The following is a 19534-nucleotide window of genomic DNA, read 5'->3' as shown; positions in this document are numbered from 1 at the left end:
CAGAGTGTAGGGACACCATTTGTGAAGGGGACCTAGGATGGCCATGAATATTCGTTCTCATAATTGTATGTCCAGTTAGTAGGAATGTGGCTTTTCTTTCATCAACTTGCCTTCCAAACCCTGGATCTTTGGGAGCCACATGCTCATGAGTCCATATTTACTGGGAAGTGGGAAAACAGGAACTGAGGTTGGCGCTCTGTGTCCTGTCGTTCTGAAGTCTAGTATTAATGGTTAGGCTGCAGTAAGACTAGGTCACTTAACCTAGTTCTGCAACTGGAAACTCAATATTTAAACGCGAGTGGCGTTAAAGGAGGACAGTACTCCTAACTTTCTCATCATAGGCAAGGAGAACATTTGGTCTTTACTTAAATAGGACGCATTCAATCTGAGCCACAAAAGAGTCCAGGGGTCACATGTAACTTCTATTAAATTGCAGTGACACCACTGAGCTGTGGAGATCTCTGGGGGGAGACCCCTTGCTTGCCACTCAAGTCCTACAGGTCCTAATAGAAAAAATAAAGACTTCAACAAGCCAAGAAGGAAGCGTCACCTCAGAGACTGAAACTGACAGGCATTTGGCAGCTGCTGAACCTCTCTCAGTAAGTTAGATGACAGACACACCTTTCAGGCTTTCCTCTGCCCTGTGACAATCCTGCTGCTGGAAAGCTAGAAGTGTGGTAGAATATTGCTGTGTGGGCACTTCTCCTCTGATGTACTGTTTCCCTGAGTCCAGCTCTGCTGTCTGTGGAACAAATACGGCAGGTTTAGAGTACGTGGCTGATTTACTTAATAATATCTGGCAATTAGAAAGTCTTTGAACCAGGTTTCTCACAGTGCTTTGCAAATATTCCTTAGGACTCACAATATGCCTTGGTAGGTCATACACATTTTTATAGATGTGGGAAACTGAGCCACGAGTTAAGGGAGTTGCTCGCAGTCATTCAAGTTACTGGCAGAAGTGAAAATTCAGTACAGCAGATATCAGAAGGGGAGAGAGGGTGGGAGGAGATCTCATTTTTTACCATGCTCTCCTTTCAGGCAACATGTGCCATCTTTGAGGTGGTGTCATCACTGCAGTCAAGCGAAGCTGTGCAGGAGCTGCTCCCAGAGCTGTTTCCTGTTCTCCTGCAGCAGGTCAGCCGAACCTTAGGACAAAAGATGCCTTTGCCAGTGATAAGCAGCCAGAGGCTATTCCGAAAAGACCGACAACATGCTGAGGGCAACCCTTGCTGGTAATTAGAAGGAAGGCAGAGAAACAAAGAGAATTCCAATAGAGTTGTGTGACACTCCCCAGGAATTTCCAGGGTTATGAGGCACCTTACCATCGCCTGCCCTTAGAGTGAGGAAGTCTTGTCTGTGTCTGCTGTGGGTCAGTTCCCTAAAATGACCAGGCTCTGGCAAAACAAGCACTGCCATCCAGGCCTCCTCAGACCCCCGTCTCTTTGTACAGGTTAATGATAGGCACACACCAACCCCCGAGTCTTCTGACCATTCCGTATAGTGTCCAGACCTTTATCCACTGAACACTCACAGAATTACCAGGCCTGCTGTTCCCAATGGAACAGTACACACCAGTTTATTACTTCTACTTTAGACTCTATACTTTATTACTTATACTCTATAGTGCAAAATACACAGCACTTAGATATATTTATAGTGCAAACAAGAGCAGAGATGATCAAAGAACAGAGATTCCAGTGATAGTGAGTAAGAATGCAAGCCAAAAATGGTTACATGTATAATGAAATCATAACATGCTCCTAGAGACTAAACTTAACCAACAGGTTAACCTGTCTAAAGATGTTTCTCACTCAACGTTCTCAACCAAGCCTGATAGCGACCCCGCTGTCTGTCTCGCTGTCCATCTACTTCCTAAGTGAAAGATGCCAGGGTGTCTTCTTTGTCCCCCAAATATACTAGAGCAAACCTTTGAGGTGTACCGCAAAATTGGGTCCCCACCCCCTGTCTACTTCCTGTTACTTTTCTTTCTTTGAAGTTCTCACAGTCCTTCTGAACCTAATGTGAACTCTACATGCTTAATTTACATGTAAACAAACAGATGGAGAAACATTTCTTGCCTGAAAGAAAACCATTTTTTCACCTTTCCTGGTGACTAGTCCCTAGACACAGATCATAAGAATGTAATTTTCAATGCATAGACATGGCTCTTTACACAGCATCTGTAGATGTGTTTCACAATGATATTGGTGACATGAGCTTTTATTTGAGACTCATATGGCAATCTTTTAGTGAACTAGAATGTACATACCACACCCCTCGGCACCCACTCTGTGCCCCTCACCAGTTAACACTAAGATATTCCTGAGTCATCAGTGGACTTCAACTCTGGTAGCCCATTAATGTACATTTCCCACCAATCTCACAACAGTTTCTATTATTGTTGTGTTTCTTTACTCCGTGCCAACAAGGTGCTCAAATTACAGACTTCCTGGTTTTATAATGTCTCTGACTTTTCCTAGGAAACCAGGATCTAAACTCTGTTCACGGATGGGCAGCGAGTATAAAATAAACATAAGGAAGTACAGCTTCACACAACACATGGTCAACCTGTGGAACTCATTGCCAAGGGATGGTGTGAAGGCCAAAAGTATAACTGGGTTTAAAAAAAGAATTAGATAAGTTCATGGAGGACAGGTCCATCAGCGGCTATTAGGCAAGATGGTCAGGGATGCAACCCCAAGCTCTGGGTGTCCTTAGGCCTCTGACCACCAGAAGCTGAGACTGGACAACAGAGATTGGATCACTTCATGATTGCCCTGTTCTGTTCATTTCTTCTGAAGAAGCTGGCATTGACCACTGTTGGAAGACAGTATACTGGACTAGATGGACCATTGGACTGACTCAGTAAGGCTGATCTTATGCGGTGGCCACAGTGAGTCAGGTTTTCAAGCATGGGTGCCTAAGTTTTGTCCACAAAACTTGAATTTGTTCCGATGGATGGGTACCTAGCTATGTGAATTCTGGTGTTGCAGACACAAGTGTATATTCTGCTCATGCTGTTGGCCTATGCGCAGGCCCATTTTAGATACCTCTATGTGACGGGGTGGTATGCTGTGCCCCAGCCTCTTCCATGAACACAGACAGCTCTGAGTCCCTCCAAAGTGTTCTAGGGATGCCTGCTCCTGAGATCCTGGTGGTAAGGGCTCTGATGACTGTTTGACCCCAATGGATGATCTTAAGTCACCTTTACTCTTGACTTTTGTTTTCTTTCTCCTCCCGCTTGTCTCTCAGGGGACTTCTCCATCCTCACCTTCTCTGTGGCTTGTACTTTTGTGTCTGGGTTCCTCCAGCCCCTTTACATATATTTCCTCTTTACCTGGCCCTGCAGGTTTTACTTCCACCCTCCTGGGCCTCCACACATGCCTTGGTGTCCCTGTCAGAAAGGGATCCCAGTCCATGCCCAGGAGAAGGCAGTGGGGCAATCCATCCACTACCCCTACATGTTTCTGCCTAAACTTCCCCTTGATTTCCAGAGTCACCTCTGCCATTGGGCAAAATGTATTGTCCCCATGTACATATTCAGTTTTGATCCTACCTCTGGGATAACCTATACTCAGGTATGCTCAGGGAAACTCTGAAGAAACTTCCAGAATCATGCAGTCCATGATCTCCCCCCCAGTTTGAGTACCTGGCCTTACCAGTGAGTGGCGCAATCTTTCAATTTCTATCCAAATGCACAGAGGCATAATCCCTCAATCCATCTTTCAACTCTCCATTTCTGGCAGTACTTTTCTGTGGACAGGCCCCACCTCATCCAGCATGGCTGCCTTAATCACGTCCTAATCTCTTGCCCGCTAATCACTAAGAGACATATATGTGCTTCCCCGGTTAAATGGGGTATCAGTCGAAAGGCCCACATTGTTCTGTCCCTATGAGGTCTCACCGCTGCTCCTTTAAGAGTAACCAAAACCAGATCAGGGTTGTTCGCAGGTCCCATTTTACAGAGTCTGATCTCCTGTGCCTGGTTTCCATTTCCTGTCACAGGACTCGCCAGACTTTGGGGGAGTTGTTGCCAGACCTGGGCTTGCTCCCGTATAAATTCCTGAAGGCTCTTTTGCTGTTAAACCTACCAGGCAAGCAAAGGCTGTTTTTCTGCCTGGTGGGATTGTTGGAAAGTCGGTGGGGTCTTCTACACCAGCAGTTCTCAACCGGGCCGGTTTTAGGGGGTCTGCCAAGCAGGGCTGGCAGTAGACTAGCTGGGGCTTAGGGCAGAAAGCTGAAGCTCTGAGCCCAGCACCTGCACTAAAGCCCCGAGCTGCTGCACCCTGTGGAGTTAAAATCCAGAGCCAGGAGCCCCAAACTGATGCCTGGCAGTGCAGAGGGCTGGGACTGGGCCATAGAGTATTTATAGCTTGTTGAGGTGAGAGGAGGCTCAGAAACAGAAAGGTTGAGAACCCCTGTTCTATACTTCTCTTTGCTGCTTCACCACTCATTTCAGTGTGTGCCCTCCATCACCCAGACTGCCAAACCTCTACCCCGGCTTCTCCAGCAGGCTCTCCATTTGCATAGATAACAGGGAAATCCCTGATGAGCCCCCTGCTGTGACAGAGAGGGGTGTTGCAACCCCACACCTTCTACAAACGCAGACCACGTTGAGACTTTCTTGCTTGTAAACACCAACGTGTAGTCTATTTAATCCCCCTACCAATACATAGCACCTTTTTATCTTGTATCTCAACTTTCTAAACTCTTCTCCAAAATGGGGGGTAAGCTGTTTCCACTCAGAGAGCTCAGTTTGTCAGGCTCTCCCAGCTTTTTGTCTTGCTGTCTGGTCACCCAAAGAGAAACAGAAAGTGTGAAAAATCAGGGCAGGGGGTTGGGAGTAATAGGCACCTGTATAAGATAAACCCCCAAATATCAGGATATCTGGTCACCCAAGTTTCTTTCTCTGTCTGTTCCCCTCAAAGGGCTCCTGCCCATGTCCTTTTATACAGTTTCCCTGTTAATGGAATGATTGGTTCCTTGACTCACTAGCCCCAATCTGACCTCGTAATCAGCTACACCTCTGTCCAATTAGGCTTTCTGTAAGGAACTGAATTAGTACTAATAGTGACCAGAGTGCTGACTCAAGTGCAAACCCTCAGCACTCTGTCACATCATATCTGGAGATACGACCCCAAAATATCCACTAGTGATCACCACACTCTATGCCCCCAGTTTTTGGGTCCTGATCATGTATCTTTTCTATATCCTTGTACTCTGCTAGTGCCCATACTCCTTGCAGAAAGTGAAAAATGACTGCAAAATTTTGTCCCTAGCAAAACTAGTTATATGAGATGTATGAGATAGAAACTTACCTCCTGGCATCAAGTCCTTCCAGGGACACTGGTATCCAGGATATTGCCAATGGATGAACTGTCAATGAACAGCAGACCTGACAAGTAACCTGGGCTTCCTGACTCTGTTCAGGCTGCACCTTCCTACCGATTGCTGCAGTTCTGTGCCTCTCTTTCCCCAGGTTTTCTGTCCAAGCGTTAGAATCTGTGCTTTTCAAAGTTGGGAATGAGAAACTGGTGAGAGTGCTTGGGACGCAGAAAGCATGGATTCTGCTTGAAAACCCCCAGACTCACCATGAGGGAGTGTGCCTGCTGGTGAGGTAAGAGATCTTGGAGGCATCATTTTATCCTTGGGAATCAGTAGCAAATAGAGTGGCTGAGAGGGAACCTCCAGTTTATAGCTTTGTGGGGGGCGCCCTGGGTGGAAACACACAGCTCCCACCCATAGATATCAGAGCTGTCTGCTCAGAGCAGCTGAGTTTTTGAAGTGTGCAATCAACCCCATAAGCGGTTTCTTTTGCCTTCCAGTGTTCTGCTAAGATCTGGACTAGTAACACCTGAGATCATACAGCGCCTCCTCCCCTGGGTGAATTCCCCAATGGAAAACTTCCGAGTCACCAGCACAGCTTTCCTTGCCCAGGTAAGACACAGGGCTCTGAAGAGCAGTTTCACCATTAGACAATTGTCTGTTTGCCTTTCTTTTAGGGAGTTGTACAGTTCAGTTCATAGGAGTAACTGTCATTTTAGATAGTAGACTGGGTCCCCCTTTATATGGAAACCTGACAAGGAGATTCATTCTACCTTTCGGAGTCATTCTCTCTCTGATATTTGTATTGCTGCCATTGCCTATACTAGCTACACAACCACAGGCGCTGGCTGAGAGAGATACAGACAGAGTTTGAAGTACTGGACCTCTTCTGCCAAGTCCTAGTGCTGATACTAACCAACAGCTCCTGATCTGGATTTAGCTCAGCAGATCTTCGGAATGAACCTAGTGTCCTAATATTATGAAACAAGCAACATACAAATACATTCACAACTATCGTAGGTTCTCATGACTGTAGTATCTGAGTACCTCAGAACTCTGTAATGTATGTATGTGTCCCCACAACACTCCTGGGAGGTAGGGAAGCACTTTTATTCCTATTTTACAGGCAGGGAGCTGATGCGCAGAAGGGCTAAGTGATTTGCCCAAGGTCACCCAGGAAGTCTTTGAGGGAGCAGGAAATTGAAGCTGGGTCTCCCAAGTCCTAGGCTAGTGTGATAACTGCTGGACCATCCTCCCTTTCTACAGCCCTCCTCTAACATCTGCATCATATTTCCCACTTACGCTAAGTAACTATCTTAGGGGCTCATCTGGTTCTAAGAAAAACAATCAATCTGTGCCTGGGATGGGCTGTTCCTGGGCTTTGAGGCTCCTTACAAGAGGCCCCATGGTCCTACTGCCCCCTGCCCCAGGGAAAGAGCCACAAATCTGGGGCTGTCTAGAGAGGCCTCATGAAAGCAGCCAATCAGAGCCCATCAAGCTCAGCTAAAAGGAGCTGCAGGGCCTTAGCAGGTCAGTTCCTGCCAGGAACTGGAGGGGCAAGAAAGGGTGCTGCTCTCTGGCTGCAGAAATTCAGGGGATTGCCAGAGTTTGATTCTGGCAGCATTTGCTTAAGTTGGGTTTGCAGGAAGAGAGTCCTTAAGAACTTGAACCTTGAGGTGAGGGTGAAGCTAAAAGTGGCCGGTAGGAAGAAGCAACAATGAACTGAAATCAAGCGGTACCTAGCTACTGTTTACAGGGTCCATGGTTTGGAACCCAGAGTTATGGGCAGGCCCTGGTTCCTCTACCACTTACAGTGGCATAAGCCCCAGGAAGGGGACAATGCTTACGGAGAGCTTGAACAAAGGGCAGAATTTCAAGGACCCAGAGTTGGGGCTGGAGACCCTAGTGAGGGCAATGGGACTGTTCTTGACTAGCCCAGAAGGGGTTTATTTGGCCTTTGGGACTTAGCCAGAGGCCTGAGCCACAGAAGACTCACCAGGGGTGAGAAAAGGACTGTGGTACCAGACCTAGCCACTAAGAGGCTCTCAAGAGGTGAGTGGATCCCTATTATAGTGCCCAAAAGGAAAGCTCCATGTTTTTAAGACATTTCTCATTTGTGTGGAATGATAAAATTACGTGTTATGTGCCAAGTATCAGAGGAGTAGCCATATTAGTCTGTATCTACAAGATTGTGGCTGTAGGAGGACTCCTTGTTTTTCATGTATTCCATGTCTGCTCAAATTCTATTCCCAATCTTAATGATCATATTGGGTCTAATGGACATGTTGATTTTATTTCAGCTAATGAGTGATCCCATGCTCAGGGAGAAGAAGTTGCTTAAGATTGTCTTACGCATCTTGGAAGAAAGGTCACAGGATAGAAACAGCATTGTCCATCAGATGGCTGTAAGAGGCCTGGGAAATATAGTCGATGGGGCGCCTCAGAAGGTATGAGAGATTACTGAACAGGATGCAACATAAGTAGAGAAACCAAGGGAAATAATTGTTCAGAGTTTACAGAGGCTGCACACAATGCACTAGGCCAAATTCTGCTCTCTCCCATACCCTAGTAACCTCTTTGCAGTCAATACAGAGCAAGCTGGATCCTTTGGTAAACTGGGCATAAGCAAACAATGTGCACTTTAATATGACCATATGTAAATGTATACATCTAGGAACAAAAAATGCAGGCCATACTTACAGGATGGGAAACTTTATACCAGGAAGCAATGATGCTGAAAAAAACACTTGAGTCATGGCAGTGCTGAACATAAGCTCCCAATCGGTTGAACATAAGCTCCCAATGCGAAGTTGTGACCAAAAGGGCTGAAATGATCATTGAAGGCATAAACAGAGGAATCTTGAAGAAAAGTAAAGAAGTTATTTTCCCTCTGAATATGGCACTCATGTGAGCGCTGCTGGAATACTGTGTCCAGATCAGGTGTCCACAATTCAAGAAGGATGCTGATAAATTAGAGAGGATTCAGAGAAGAGTCACAAGAATTATCAAAGGATTGGAAAATATACCTTTAGTGATAGACTCAAGGAGCTCAATCTATTTAGCTTTATGAAGAGAAGGTTAAGGAGTGACTTGAGGGCGGTCTATAACTACTCACATGGGGAATACATTTTGATAATGGGTTCTTCACATTAGCAAACAATGGTATAACAAGATTCAATGGGGAAAAAGGAAGCTAGATTAATTCAGACTGGGAATAAGACATTTTTAATGGTAATTTTAATTAACCATTGGAACAATTTACCAAAGGTTGTGGTGGATTTTTGGTCACTAGCAATTTTAAAATCAAGATTGGATGTTTTTTCTAAAAGAGATACTCTAGTTCAGAGACTATTTCGGAGAAGTTCTATGTTATGCAGGAGGTCAGACCGGATAATCACAATGGTCCCTTTTGGCCTCGGAATCTAAGCCCTGGTCTACACCTACCTTCCCTTCCGACGCGGTGAGTTCGACTTCTCGGAGTTCGAACTATCGCGTCTGATCTAGACGCGATAGTTCGAACTCCGGAAGCGCTAGGTCGAACTCCGGTACTCCACCGCGTCAGGAGGAGTTGCCGGAGTCGACCCTGGAGCCGCGGAGTTCGCTTCCGCGGCGTCTGGACGGGTAAGTTATTCGAACTAGGGTAGTTCGAATTCAGCTACGTTATTCACGTAGCTGAATTCGCGTACCCTAGTTCGAATTAGGGGGGTGTGTAGACCAGGGCTAAGTAACTAGAAATCTAATAATAGGATTACACAGGTGTATTATGGCACCGAGTTTGGCTCATTGTAGCTAGCACCTGGTCTGAAATATAGCTATAGGTCTCTGGGGTGAGAGAGTTGATGAAATTCCCACAGCTTCATAACTGCTAAAGAAAACTTTTATTATGAGTGTGATCAGCGATAAGTGTTCTTTAATGTAATATATTTGTACAGGTGAAAAAGCACAAGAAGTTTCTTCTGGACATACTGATCAAGGCCTTAAATGACACTTCCAGTTCTGAAGTGATTGGTGAGAGCATGAAAGCACTGGCCAAAGTCCTGAAGGAGCTGAAAGAGAAGGACATCGGTTCTTCCTTCAAAGACCTCACCCAACAGATCCAGACCTACTTTGACGATGTATGTGAACAGAAATCTCCAAATCCAGTTCAACCGATCTTGATTAGACTCGATTTACGATGTGTGATGTGGACTCCCTGGGCATTGCTCATGTCAGAGTGCAGAGATGTTAGGCCCCAGGGAAGGGAGGTGTTTTACGGAGGAGGAGAACATTAGGAGGATGGGGATGACATCCTTGCTCCAACAGTCTCACCCTTCTGTTCTTCTTGATTGCCACTGAGAACCTCAAAGAAAGTCTGAATACTAGATTCGGTAGCTAGATAACCATGAAAAGGGGGTTACAGAGTGCAATAGAGAGTGTTGTGCCTGCTCTATACCATTTTTATGTGAGAGGGTTGGAATGATAATTCTGTATTGCAGAGAATTTTGAGATTTCAAATTTTGGGTTTGTTCCTATTTGTGGGAACCCCTCTCCCCAAACTTCAAAACTCCTTGTGAAACAGAATTACTATTCTCAACCTAGCTCTGTTAGAAGCCTTAGCCCAGGGCAGTCTGCACTCAGACTATCCTGGGAACCCAGGGAGCTAGAGGTGCCAGGGAGTTGCAAATTTGAAAGCCCGGACTCCCAGGGTCATAGAATCATAGGGTTGGAAGGGACCTTAGAAGGTCATCTAGTTCAACCCCCTGCTCAAAGCAGGACCAATCTCCAGATTTTTACCCCAGTTCCCCAAATGGCCCCCTCAGGGATTGAACTCACAACCCTGAGTTTAGCAGGCCAATGCTCAAGCCACTGAGCTATCCCTCCTCCCAAAGCTGGGGGTGTGGAAGCCTATGATCCCAGTCAGCCTGCTAGATTGGCTGCCAAGGAGATGGATGGGTGCACTGGCAAGACACCAGGCAGGTTTCTAAGGACCCCTGCCTGGCTTCCGGAGGAATTTCATCAAAATTGAACTGTCTCTAAAATATTTTCATGAATCAGCAAATTTGAACAAAGAATTGGTTAATTAAAGTTTTTCCGACTAGCTGTAGTTGGAATCACTCTAGCGTAGAAGAGACGGCTGTATGAGGTGCGTGATGGGATTGTCCCTTACTTACCAACTTGTGGGGCTTTCTTGGCTGTAGGAGGACGATGCTCTTCGCTCAATGGCCTTTGTCCTATTTGGCATCTTGGCTCAGTTAACAAAGAAAAAATGGAAGGCCTATTTTGCCGAGCAGGTTCGAAAGAGCTGGGTCACACTTCTGCTGCATCTGCAAGACCCAAGCCCCAAGGTTTCAATGGTAAGACCAACAGTAACTTATTTACTAAGCCAAAGGAATCTTCCTCCCAATGCCAGGGGAGCTCTGCTATTCCTGCCTGTTATGGAGGCCCAAATTCTCCCCTCAGTTCATTGCCCTCCTGCTGAGTCAGTTCCAGCCAGGTTGGTCCATGGCTGCTTCACCAGAATCCAGGATAGGTCATGGGTCTGACCCCTACAGGTCTCTGTTCCTGTCTGTCTCTGCACCCCAGGCCCCTGCCTCCCCAGAACAGAGGAGAGACCACAGCTGTGCCTGGTGAAGCAGCTTTCATCGGTATATCTGTTCCCAAAAGACATTGATGCTACCTCCAGGTTTCAGTGGAACCTCTCCCCTCTCCCCTCTATTCCTGCATGTTTCTGTCAATTACATCTCCAGATGAATCCCTTTTTGACCTGGAATAGATGAGCAGTCACACAGATGATTTCCCTTTGATTGAACATAGCACTCGGTAGGGAACAATTCAATGGTGTGACGCTCTTTTTCAGGAATGCAGAGCTACATTTCACCTCTGTTTCCCATTTTTGGGACTGAAGAGACTCCAACATGTGATCAATAAGCACCTTGGTGGCACAGATGAGCTGAAGCCTGAAGAGCTCCAGGTGGACATTTGCAGACACCTTGTGAGTGAGCTGTTGAACCGTATGAGATTATTGACTGGAGTGGCTTGTGGTGGTGTAGAGGGGGGACGTTTGATGGATAATGTAAATAACTGTAAGGGTGGGATATATGAGGGAGAGTGATGGGAAATGTAAATCTGCCCCAGATTCCCATTTTTCCCACTTCTACCCAGCCACCTGTTCTTTCCCTTATTTACCTGTGGCTCATAAAAGCATGTGCTGGCAGTCAAAGGGCACTTCTAGCCAGAGAGAGCTCATGTGTCCCTGATTTCCTCTAGGCCAAAGAGAATGCAGAGCTGCTGGAGAACTTGTACAGCACCACCATCACATACTTCAGTAACAGCTGGGAAGAGATCCGGGCAGTTGCCGCCAACTTAGCTGGTGAGAGATGATGCCCAGTGTCCCTTTTGATATTCCCATTGAGGGAGTCAGAAAAAATTCCCACTGTGCAGCACTGAGCTGCCATTAATCTCTCTGTGCCTCAGCTTCCCAGCCATAGATGGAGATGTTAATGTCCCTACCTCTCCAGGATGGTGGTCGGAGGAATTCATTAGTTGCTATAAAGGGCTTCGGGATTGTTGCAGGGGAAGCACGGTGCAGTCATTTCGCAGCAGCGGCTGGGACACCCTCACGTAGGGCATGGTGACACTTTGAGCTGGGGGTATAATTTCCAGCTTGATGAGACACACCTGCACTAGCCCTGTGTGCTAAAAATAGAGAGTAGCTGCGATGGCAGGAGCAGCAGGAGGTTTAACCACCCCAAGTATGATCCCATCCAAACCCCAAAGTCCATTCTCACAGTGGCTGCTCCTCCCACTGCTTGTGCTGCCTTAGCTACATTCTAATGCCAGCACTGTCGGAGCTAGTGTGGGCCCATCCCATTGAACTGGGAGTGATACCCCTAGCTCAAAGTGCAGACCTACCCAGTGCTGTTCAGTGCTCCTCACTGTGACTTCATCACTGGGAGGCAAGCAGCCCACCTCCCCATAGCGCCTGCTGTTTCACCTTCCTGGCCACAGCACCTTGTCAAGGAAGCATTAGGGTCCTCCTCTTTGACCCAGTGCCCTCTTCTCCCTAGCACACCCATGTGAGACAGGCAGGCATTGTGGCTCACCTATCAGTCACCTTGTGAGATCCCTGCTTAGAACTCACTTATTCCTGGCCTCAGTCCTTTGCTCAGACCACTAGACCAAGACACTATCTTAGTATGTCTCCAATAACTGACTGCAGTGGCAAGAGGAGCACAGACTGTTTCAAGCAAATGGGTTTTATGTAAACATTCTTTTTAAAAAATGTCTCTCTCATTCTCTTCAGTGTGGACTCTAAACTGCTCTAGCATCCTCTTGCCCACAGCTCACCCTTAGGCCCACAGTAGGAGACCCCAAAGACCTGTCTAGGGGCTGCTAATATCACTTTGCACTCAACAAGGGAAGGTGGTGGTGGTGGTGTTGTTGTTTATTTGACATTGTGTATTTAGGCATCATCCTGGAACAAACAGACACTCAGCGTATGAAATGGCTGGACCTGAAACATCTGCTGATGTGTAAGTAATAAATACAGCTGAAGTCCTGCTCATTAGTGAGTTGTTAAAAAGGAATTTAGCTGACAAGCAGCAGTAACCGATACCACTGGTGCAAAGTGCATCAGCCACACATCAAAGGACAAATTCACTCTTGCCCCGTAGAAAGTCAACCTTAATTTCCCCTGAAGGAGGAAGCTGCAGAAGGTGTGATATGAGTCAGTGCATCTCCTGGTTGTCCTGGCAATGCCCCCTCCCCAGCCAGTGCTATCCACACTTTGGGCTTTATTGGCTCTCTGTGGACTCCCCAAGTGAGAAGTAGCCACTTTCTGCTACCCCAAATTTCCCACCAGCAATTTTCCTTCCAGTAGGTGCCCTCTATCATGTGCAAACCAGCTTGGACCTGGCCTGTGTTAAATTCCAGGTTTAGTTGAGCTCAGGCAGTGGCTCCTGAATAGAGCTGGAAAATAACTGAAAAGTGGAAGCTATTGAAACAATGGACCTTCTTCCATTTGCAGCGGAGTGGATGACTTTCTGGTAGAGTCAGGGTCTCCCCACAGTTGGGAGCATGGAAGGGACCCAATGGGGGACCCTAAAGCTTTGTTTGTATTGGAGAGCTGCTGTAGTGTGGTATTCAGAAGTAATAAGTCTCGAGCTAGTTCAGGCACAGGTGACTATATGAAAAGTGCGGCCTATTCATCTCTCATGTATTTTCCACCCCAATAGAAGGACTGAGCCCAGTTTCACATTTTTCCATGGGATCATTCTGCTCAGGTACTTCAAGGTTCTGTGATCACGCTTAGCTGTGATTTGACAGTCTGTTCACTAACGTGATGCCCTTTGTAATTTCAGCTCTCCAGGTCCTAGAGAAAGACCCAAGTCCCACTGTCCAGCTGGTGGCAACTGAAATCCTAAGTGACATCTATTCTAGTGGAGTGCTTGACGAATGAAGCAGAACGAAGACAAACAGAACAAGGCGCTCCAGTGGTATAAGGGCCCTACCATCAATCAAATGTTAACCCCACCCCTTGACCCCGGCAGCAAGATGTGTCATGTGACCCCTCTAAGAACTCCTCCCACTTTCCTCTACCAATCAGGATGGGTTTCGCCCCAATAGGAATGCCCCGAGAGAAGACTTGACCAATCAGGGGGAGTTCCAGGGCAGGTGACCTGTCTTTTGTGTGACCCCTCTAAGAACTCCTCCTGCCGCCATCTACCGATCAGGGTGGGTTTCAGCCACTGGGGATCACTCCAAGAGGAGATTTGACCAACTGGGGGGAATTCTGGGGTGGGGTGACCCATCCGGAAGTGCTTCATGTGACCCCTCTAGGAACTCTTCTCACCACCCTTTACCAATTGCGATGGGTTTCAGCTGCAGAGGACTGCCCCAAGAGGAGAGTTGACCAAAACAGGGTAGGTTCTCGGAAGGGGTGAACCTCCCAGAAGAGGGTCGTGTGACCCCTCTAAGAACTCCTTCCAATGCCCTCTGCCAATCAGAGTGCAGCACATCACCTCATAAGTCCCAGCGCTGGGCAGAGGAGGCCATCTCTTACCAAGAAGATGTGTTTTATGAATTGTGGAAAGGCTGAGAGGAGACATGGACTCCTTTACCACCCCCCGGAGAACTTCAGACTTTGTTTTAGCCCCGAGGACCTTTGGGCTTGTATGGATAAAGCGCTATAGCAGTTACAGTTCCGAGGAGGGCCCTTTGACTCGACCATTAATAGATACCTCGGGACCTAACCCCAAACCCTTGTGAAGAACCCCGATGAGTGTGACGACCCCCCCCAAAGTTGGAAGATGATCATGACTTGGGGGAGTCACTGGTGGACAAGGTGAACGGGAAAGACGTTGCTCAGGTAAATGAATGATTAAGAAGCGATGGTCAATCAGGGGGGTATAATGGGGTTAGGAATCGACTTGGTATTTCATAAATCTAAGAACAAGCAGGGGGTTGCTTACACTGTTTTTTGTCTGAAAATCTCTCAACAGCTTGACGATGCCTTTCAAGAGGCCTTTGAGAACTTACACATCGGTAGCCCTGTCGTGCATCAGCTGTTTTTGCTCCTGTCTGAGATGCAGCTCTCAAGAGGAAAATCCAGAAAAGAACAAAATAGAAGAATGAACCAGCTCAGAGTCCTTCGTTGTAGGGGTCATGGCGTCCATTTTTACAGGTGGCTGTCAAAGGTTGTGTTAAACCAGGCAATTAATTAAACTTATTTAAATGTGTCCCTATGACTGTATCCCCCTCCATATTTGTGTTAGTAAAAGACGGTACCAAGAACAGTCCTGTCTCCACAGACAGCTCTGTTAATGAAAATATATTACATCCCCAGGGAAGTTGGGAGCTTTGGTGGGGGAATCCTCTTTTTCGAGTGGCCAAAAAGCATAATAAAACTTGAAATAGAAGACAGGTAACAGCTTGGCTTTCAGATCGGATGCTTTCACTTTACACAAACTGGTTCAAATACGTTTTAAAAGAAACAGGAGCCTTTGAAAAAGGTTATGAACAGACGTTTACTGATGAGCTATTTATAGTGGATGAAGCCTTAACCAGGAGCCAGAGACCTGTATACTGATTAAAAGATTACGAGGGTGAGACAGTTACTGGATCTTTTTACCCTGAAGAATTACAAAAAGTAAACCCCAAACAAGACAGGATTTACAGGATTGAAAAAGTTCTAGCGGATAAAGGAAAAGGGAGAAAAAAGCAGCTACTGGTGAAATGGTTCGGGGGATCGATAAGTTTAACAGCTGGGTGGAAGCTTCTCAACTCTGTGACATTTAGACATGAACAAAACAAACAAACAAACAAAAAGATTGCTCCTGCAAAGACACAGAGAGAGAAAAATGAGCGACAGCAGGTTTTACATTACTTTGCCCAGCAATGCCAGCTCTGCAGTTTTTCCTCAGAACACCAGCTTGAACTTTACAATACTGCTAATTAAGCCCTAGGATCTCCGGAGTGCCTGGGAGGTAGGTTTGTGGAAATACAATACCCGCACAGCCAGAACACTATCAACGAAGACACCCCTTTTGAAATCACCTTTGGAGATATGGCATGGAGTTTTATCCTACGACAAGGTTATTACTCGTCCATACCCGAATTATTGGATCATATGAACAGTACTGTGGCTCGTCATCCCACACCGCCTGAGGTGGTCATGAACTACGACCCTAGGGGTAGAAAAGTTAGTCTTAAGTCCACCGATTTTACTTATATGTTTTCTATCAGCAGGGAGCTAGCTAACATTCTAGGTTTGGGCCTGAAGCACAGCATCCAAAAATTCCCCTTCTCAGCAGACATCACAGGGCTTTTAATTTCTTGTGTCTGTTCACAGATATTGTAGAACACGAATTTGTGGGGGACTTTTCTGTTCCCCTGTTACGCTGTGTCCCTGTCCAAGGAAGGAACAACAAGTTTGTCACCATCACCTACGATAAACCTCATTACGTTCCTGTCAGAAAACACCACATCGATACCATTACCATTGAAATAAAGACAGATCAGAACAGACACGTCTTATTTTGCGTTGGCGAGGTGATCATCAAGGTGCACCTGTTTCCCTGGAAAGAGCGAGGTTTCTAAAAAGCAAAACATTATGGCGATCCTAAAAAACTACAGCGACCCCACCATCTACAGGAACTATTACAAAGCCCAAGTGGGATATGCCCTTCCTGGATGTACGGGGCTGGCGTGGGTGGAATATTCCGTAACCAAGCCTCTGCAACCAGACTTCGAGGCAGAACACTGCGTGAGAGAATACATGAATCTGGTACAGACAGCTGGTAAACACGTGAAAGATCGTTCTCTGTTAATCAACCGTGAGGAGTTTGCCTTTGACCTGTCTCCCGACCAGGAATGCGCCAATCACTGTTCCCTGTTTAAAACCGGGAACCTGAGAGCAGAAATACATTTTGGGACGGCTCTAACCGTCACCATCAATATGATCGTGTATGGGGTTTTTGACAATGTCATAGAGATAAATCAGAGGAGAAATGTTCTGCTTGACTATATGTGAACATGGACACCGTGCAGCTCTCACGTGTCTCATCAACGACCCCTTACACAAAAAAGAATTCCCTTATGATTGGCTCCCTGGCAGCAAGCTGTCTCAGAGACCCTTAGGTTTGGTGGTCAATATGCATCCACATAACCAACCTGGTGAACACTGGCTCACCTTGTATCTGGCGAAGTGTAACTGTGGAGAGTTTTTTGACTCATACGGGCACCCCCCCCCGAATAGCGTGTTGTTTCCTAAAAGCATTATGAAATTTTTAAACAAAAATGCCACACACAATGTGTTCCACAATAGACAATTACAAGACCCCCAGTCTGTCGCCAGCAGCTATCACTGCATGTTTTTCTTACATCATCGTAGCAAGGGTTTAATCTTTTGACTTAGTGCAAAACGACCGGATGGTGATGAATTTTGTAAAAACTAAATTTAAATTTTTGGGCATATCTAGGCTTGCTTAAAACATGTTTCAACAAGCCCAGACATGTGTATCTTGCAATGATTTTTATAGCCATGTTATCCAATACTCTCAGGCATAACAGACAATGTTCGTTTGGCATTCTCCAACACATTTTTTATAAAGTAACTTTTCCCACAGTTGCTAGGCCCCGCAAGAATTGCAGAAAAGGGGTGGTTCCACCTCGGATCCATTTTTAAAGCCATAGGGCAGGGTTTTAAACCCTTCTCCTAGGACCTTCTTGGTGGATATGACTTCTCTTAAGGGTTTTTGTCTTTATTTGCCACTGATTTTTGTTCCTTATGATAGAGGGCTGCTGCACCTCTATCTTTTTGGACGTGTTTTCTCACAGGCCCGTGCAATAGTCCAGAACTAGATCTTTCAAACTGTCCAAGTTGATCTTTTCACAATTTGCTACGTTCAGGGTAATACCTTTGACTTTCATGCAGGCCTTTCTTTCCGGCAGCTTATACCTGTATGTTTTCGGGCCTGCCGACACAAACTCGGTGATGTGTTGATCTGGCGGGATCTTGCCTAAATAATCCCGCAGAGGAGGATTCCAGTCACCCTCCCTTTTCACAAATTTCACCAAGTCAGTGTCATGGTACAGGCACCGCTCTTGCAACCTGTCTAGCAGGTTGTTTAGTTCTATGTGGGCATAAGCAGTGGTGAAACAGGCTATGAAAACACTGGTATTTCCAGAGAAAGAGTACTGGTCTTTTGGGTCTTTCCAAGACACTCATGCTGTTTCACCGTCGATAATCTTGCAGGATGAAACCTTATAGTTGGGGGGAAAACAGGTACTGAAAGAGTTTGTCAGGGTCTGTCACACTGCTGGTATTGGGTAGGTTTGTGGAGCAGATGCTGCTATTATTATAAATCACATGAAACTGTCTTGTAAACTTAAAAATAAAATATTCATTAGGGTATTTTTCTACTTAAAAAGTCATAGCTTTAAAACAAAATAATCCACTTCAGGCTGTATAACAAACAGGAGTTTTGAGTTTGTTTCTACCATTTTAAAACAACAAACAACAAACCCACAAACTTTTTTAAATACACCTCATTTTGCAAAATAAAAACCAAACTGCTTTTAAAATCAACTTTTAAAATCCAGTTTAAAACACATTTTGCACACTAAAAAATGTCTTTTAAACTGTTAGTTTAAACTGTTAGTTTGAAACACACCATTACCATCAGTTTGCAGCCATATAGTTTAAAAAAAAGAATCCCACCTATGTTTTACAGAGAGAGAGTTTAAAATACAGTTTGCAACAAAATAGTTTTCAATAAACCCACACACATTTAAAAGCCAATTGCAGAAAGTTACCTTCTACTACAGGATAAAGTGTTGCAGGCACATGCTTGTTCTGTCCCCCTCAATGTGTGTTTGGGCCTTTGGATTAAAGAACAAGCAAAAACTGTTAGTTAGTATTAGCCCCAAATCCCTATACAACCTGTGTAGTACCTGAAGTTATTAAGCAAAACTACAGTTAAAATGGTTTTTACCATGGCCTGGTGATGAAATGCAATTTAAAGTTACTAGTTCCATGCTAAACAGATCACACTGCAATAAACATAGGCACCATTTGTCATAAACAGTTAGTTAAGGGTTAAGGTTTTGTTTTCGACCTGTAAAGGGTTAACAAGCAGTACCTGTGGACACCTGACCAGAGGACCAATCAGGGACAAGATACTTTCAAATCCCTGTGGAGGGAAGTTTTTTTTTCCTGTTCTTTGTTTTTTTGGAGAGTCTCTCTTGGGAGTTGAGGGAGTCCAGACATCTTAATCAAGTCCTCCCAGGTTTCTGCAATAAATTCTTCTATTCAAGCTAGTGAGTATTAGCAAGGAACTAGTATTCTTATACTTTTATTTCTGTATTTGCAATTCTGTGTTTTGCTATAGAATTTCTTTAATTCTGTACTGTTATTGCTTTTACTGAGAAAGAAAGGAGGGGAAATTCTCTCCAGAGATTGATAAGTTTAGACCCTGTGTATTGTTCCATCTTGGTTACAGAGACAGTTACTTTCTTTTTAGTCTTTAATAAATTCTTTTGTTTGAACTTGGTTAATTCCTTCTCTTGTGGAGATTCAAGGGAAGGGGAGGGGGGAAGAGTGAGTTCCTCCTGAGGTTGATTCACAGAATTGAATCGGTGTGAATCTCTCCAGAGTGGCTAGGAGAGAAGGAGGGGGGAAGTGGGCTGCTTCCCTGTGTAGAGATTCAGGGAGATTGAATCTGTGTTCCCC

The 19534-nt window shown here is 45.6% G+C and overlaps 1 protein-coding gene across 1 annotated transcript in view; it reads left to right on the top strand.

The window, feature by feature from the left end:
• Positions 1-18094, top strand: part of LOC123350660 (maestro heat-like repeat-containing protein family member 2B) — a 45163-nt gene extending 27069 nt beyond the window's left edge. Inside the window, exons 26-37 of the mRNA XM_044989326.1 lie at positions 437-599; positions 1039-1232; positions 5480-5617; positions 5826-5937; positions 7626-7772; positions 9258-9440; positions 10503-10658; positions 11162-11296; positions 11572-11674; positions 12771-12836; positions 13665-14671; positions 14805-18094. Of these exons, the coding sequence (XP_044845261.1) occupies positions 437-599; positions 1039-1232; positions 5480-5617; positions 5826-5937; positions 7626-7772; positions 9258-9440; positions 10503-10658; positions 11162-11296; positions 11572-11674; positions 12771-12836; positions 13665-13762 (1495 nt within the window). The 3' untranslated portion in view covers positions 13763-14671; positions 14805-18094. The remainder of the gene's footprint in view (positions 1-436; positions 600-1038; positions 1233-5479; positions 5618-5825; positions 5938-7625; positions 7773-9257; positions 9441-10502; positions 10659-11161; positions 11297-11571; positions 11675-12770; positions 12837-13664; positions 14672-14804) is intronic.
• Positions 18095-19534: the final 1440 nt, after the last annotated feature.

Source organism: Mauremys mutica, chromosome 15, assembly GCF_020497125.1.
Source record: "Mauremys mutica isolate MM-2020 ecotype Southern chromosome 15, ASM2049712v1, whole genome shotgun sequence".
Classification (NCBI taxonomy): Eukaryota; Metazoa; Chordata; order Testudines; family Geoemydidae; genus Mauremys; species Mauremys mutica.
This window is presented reverse-complemented; position numbering and strand designations above follow the sequence as displayed.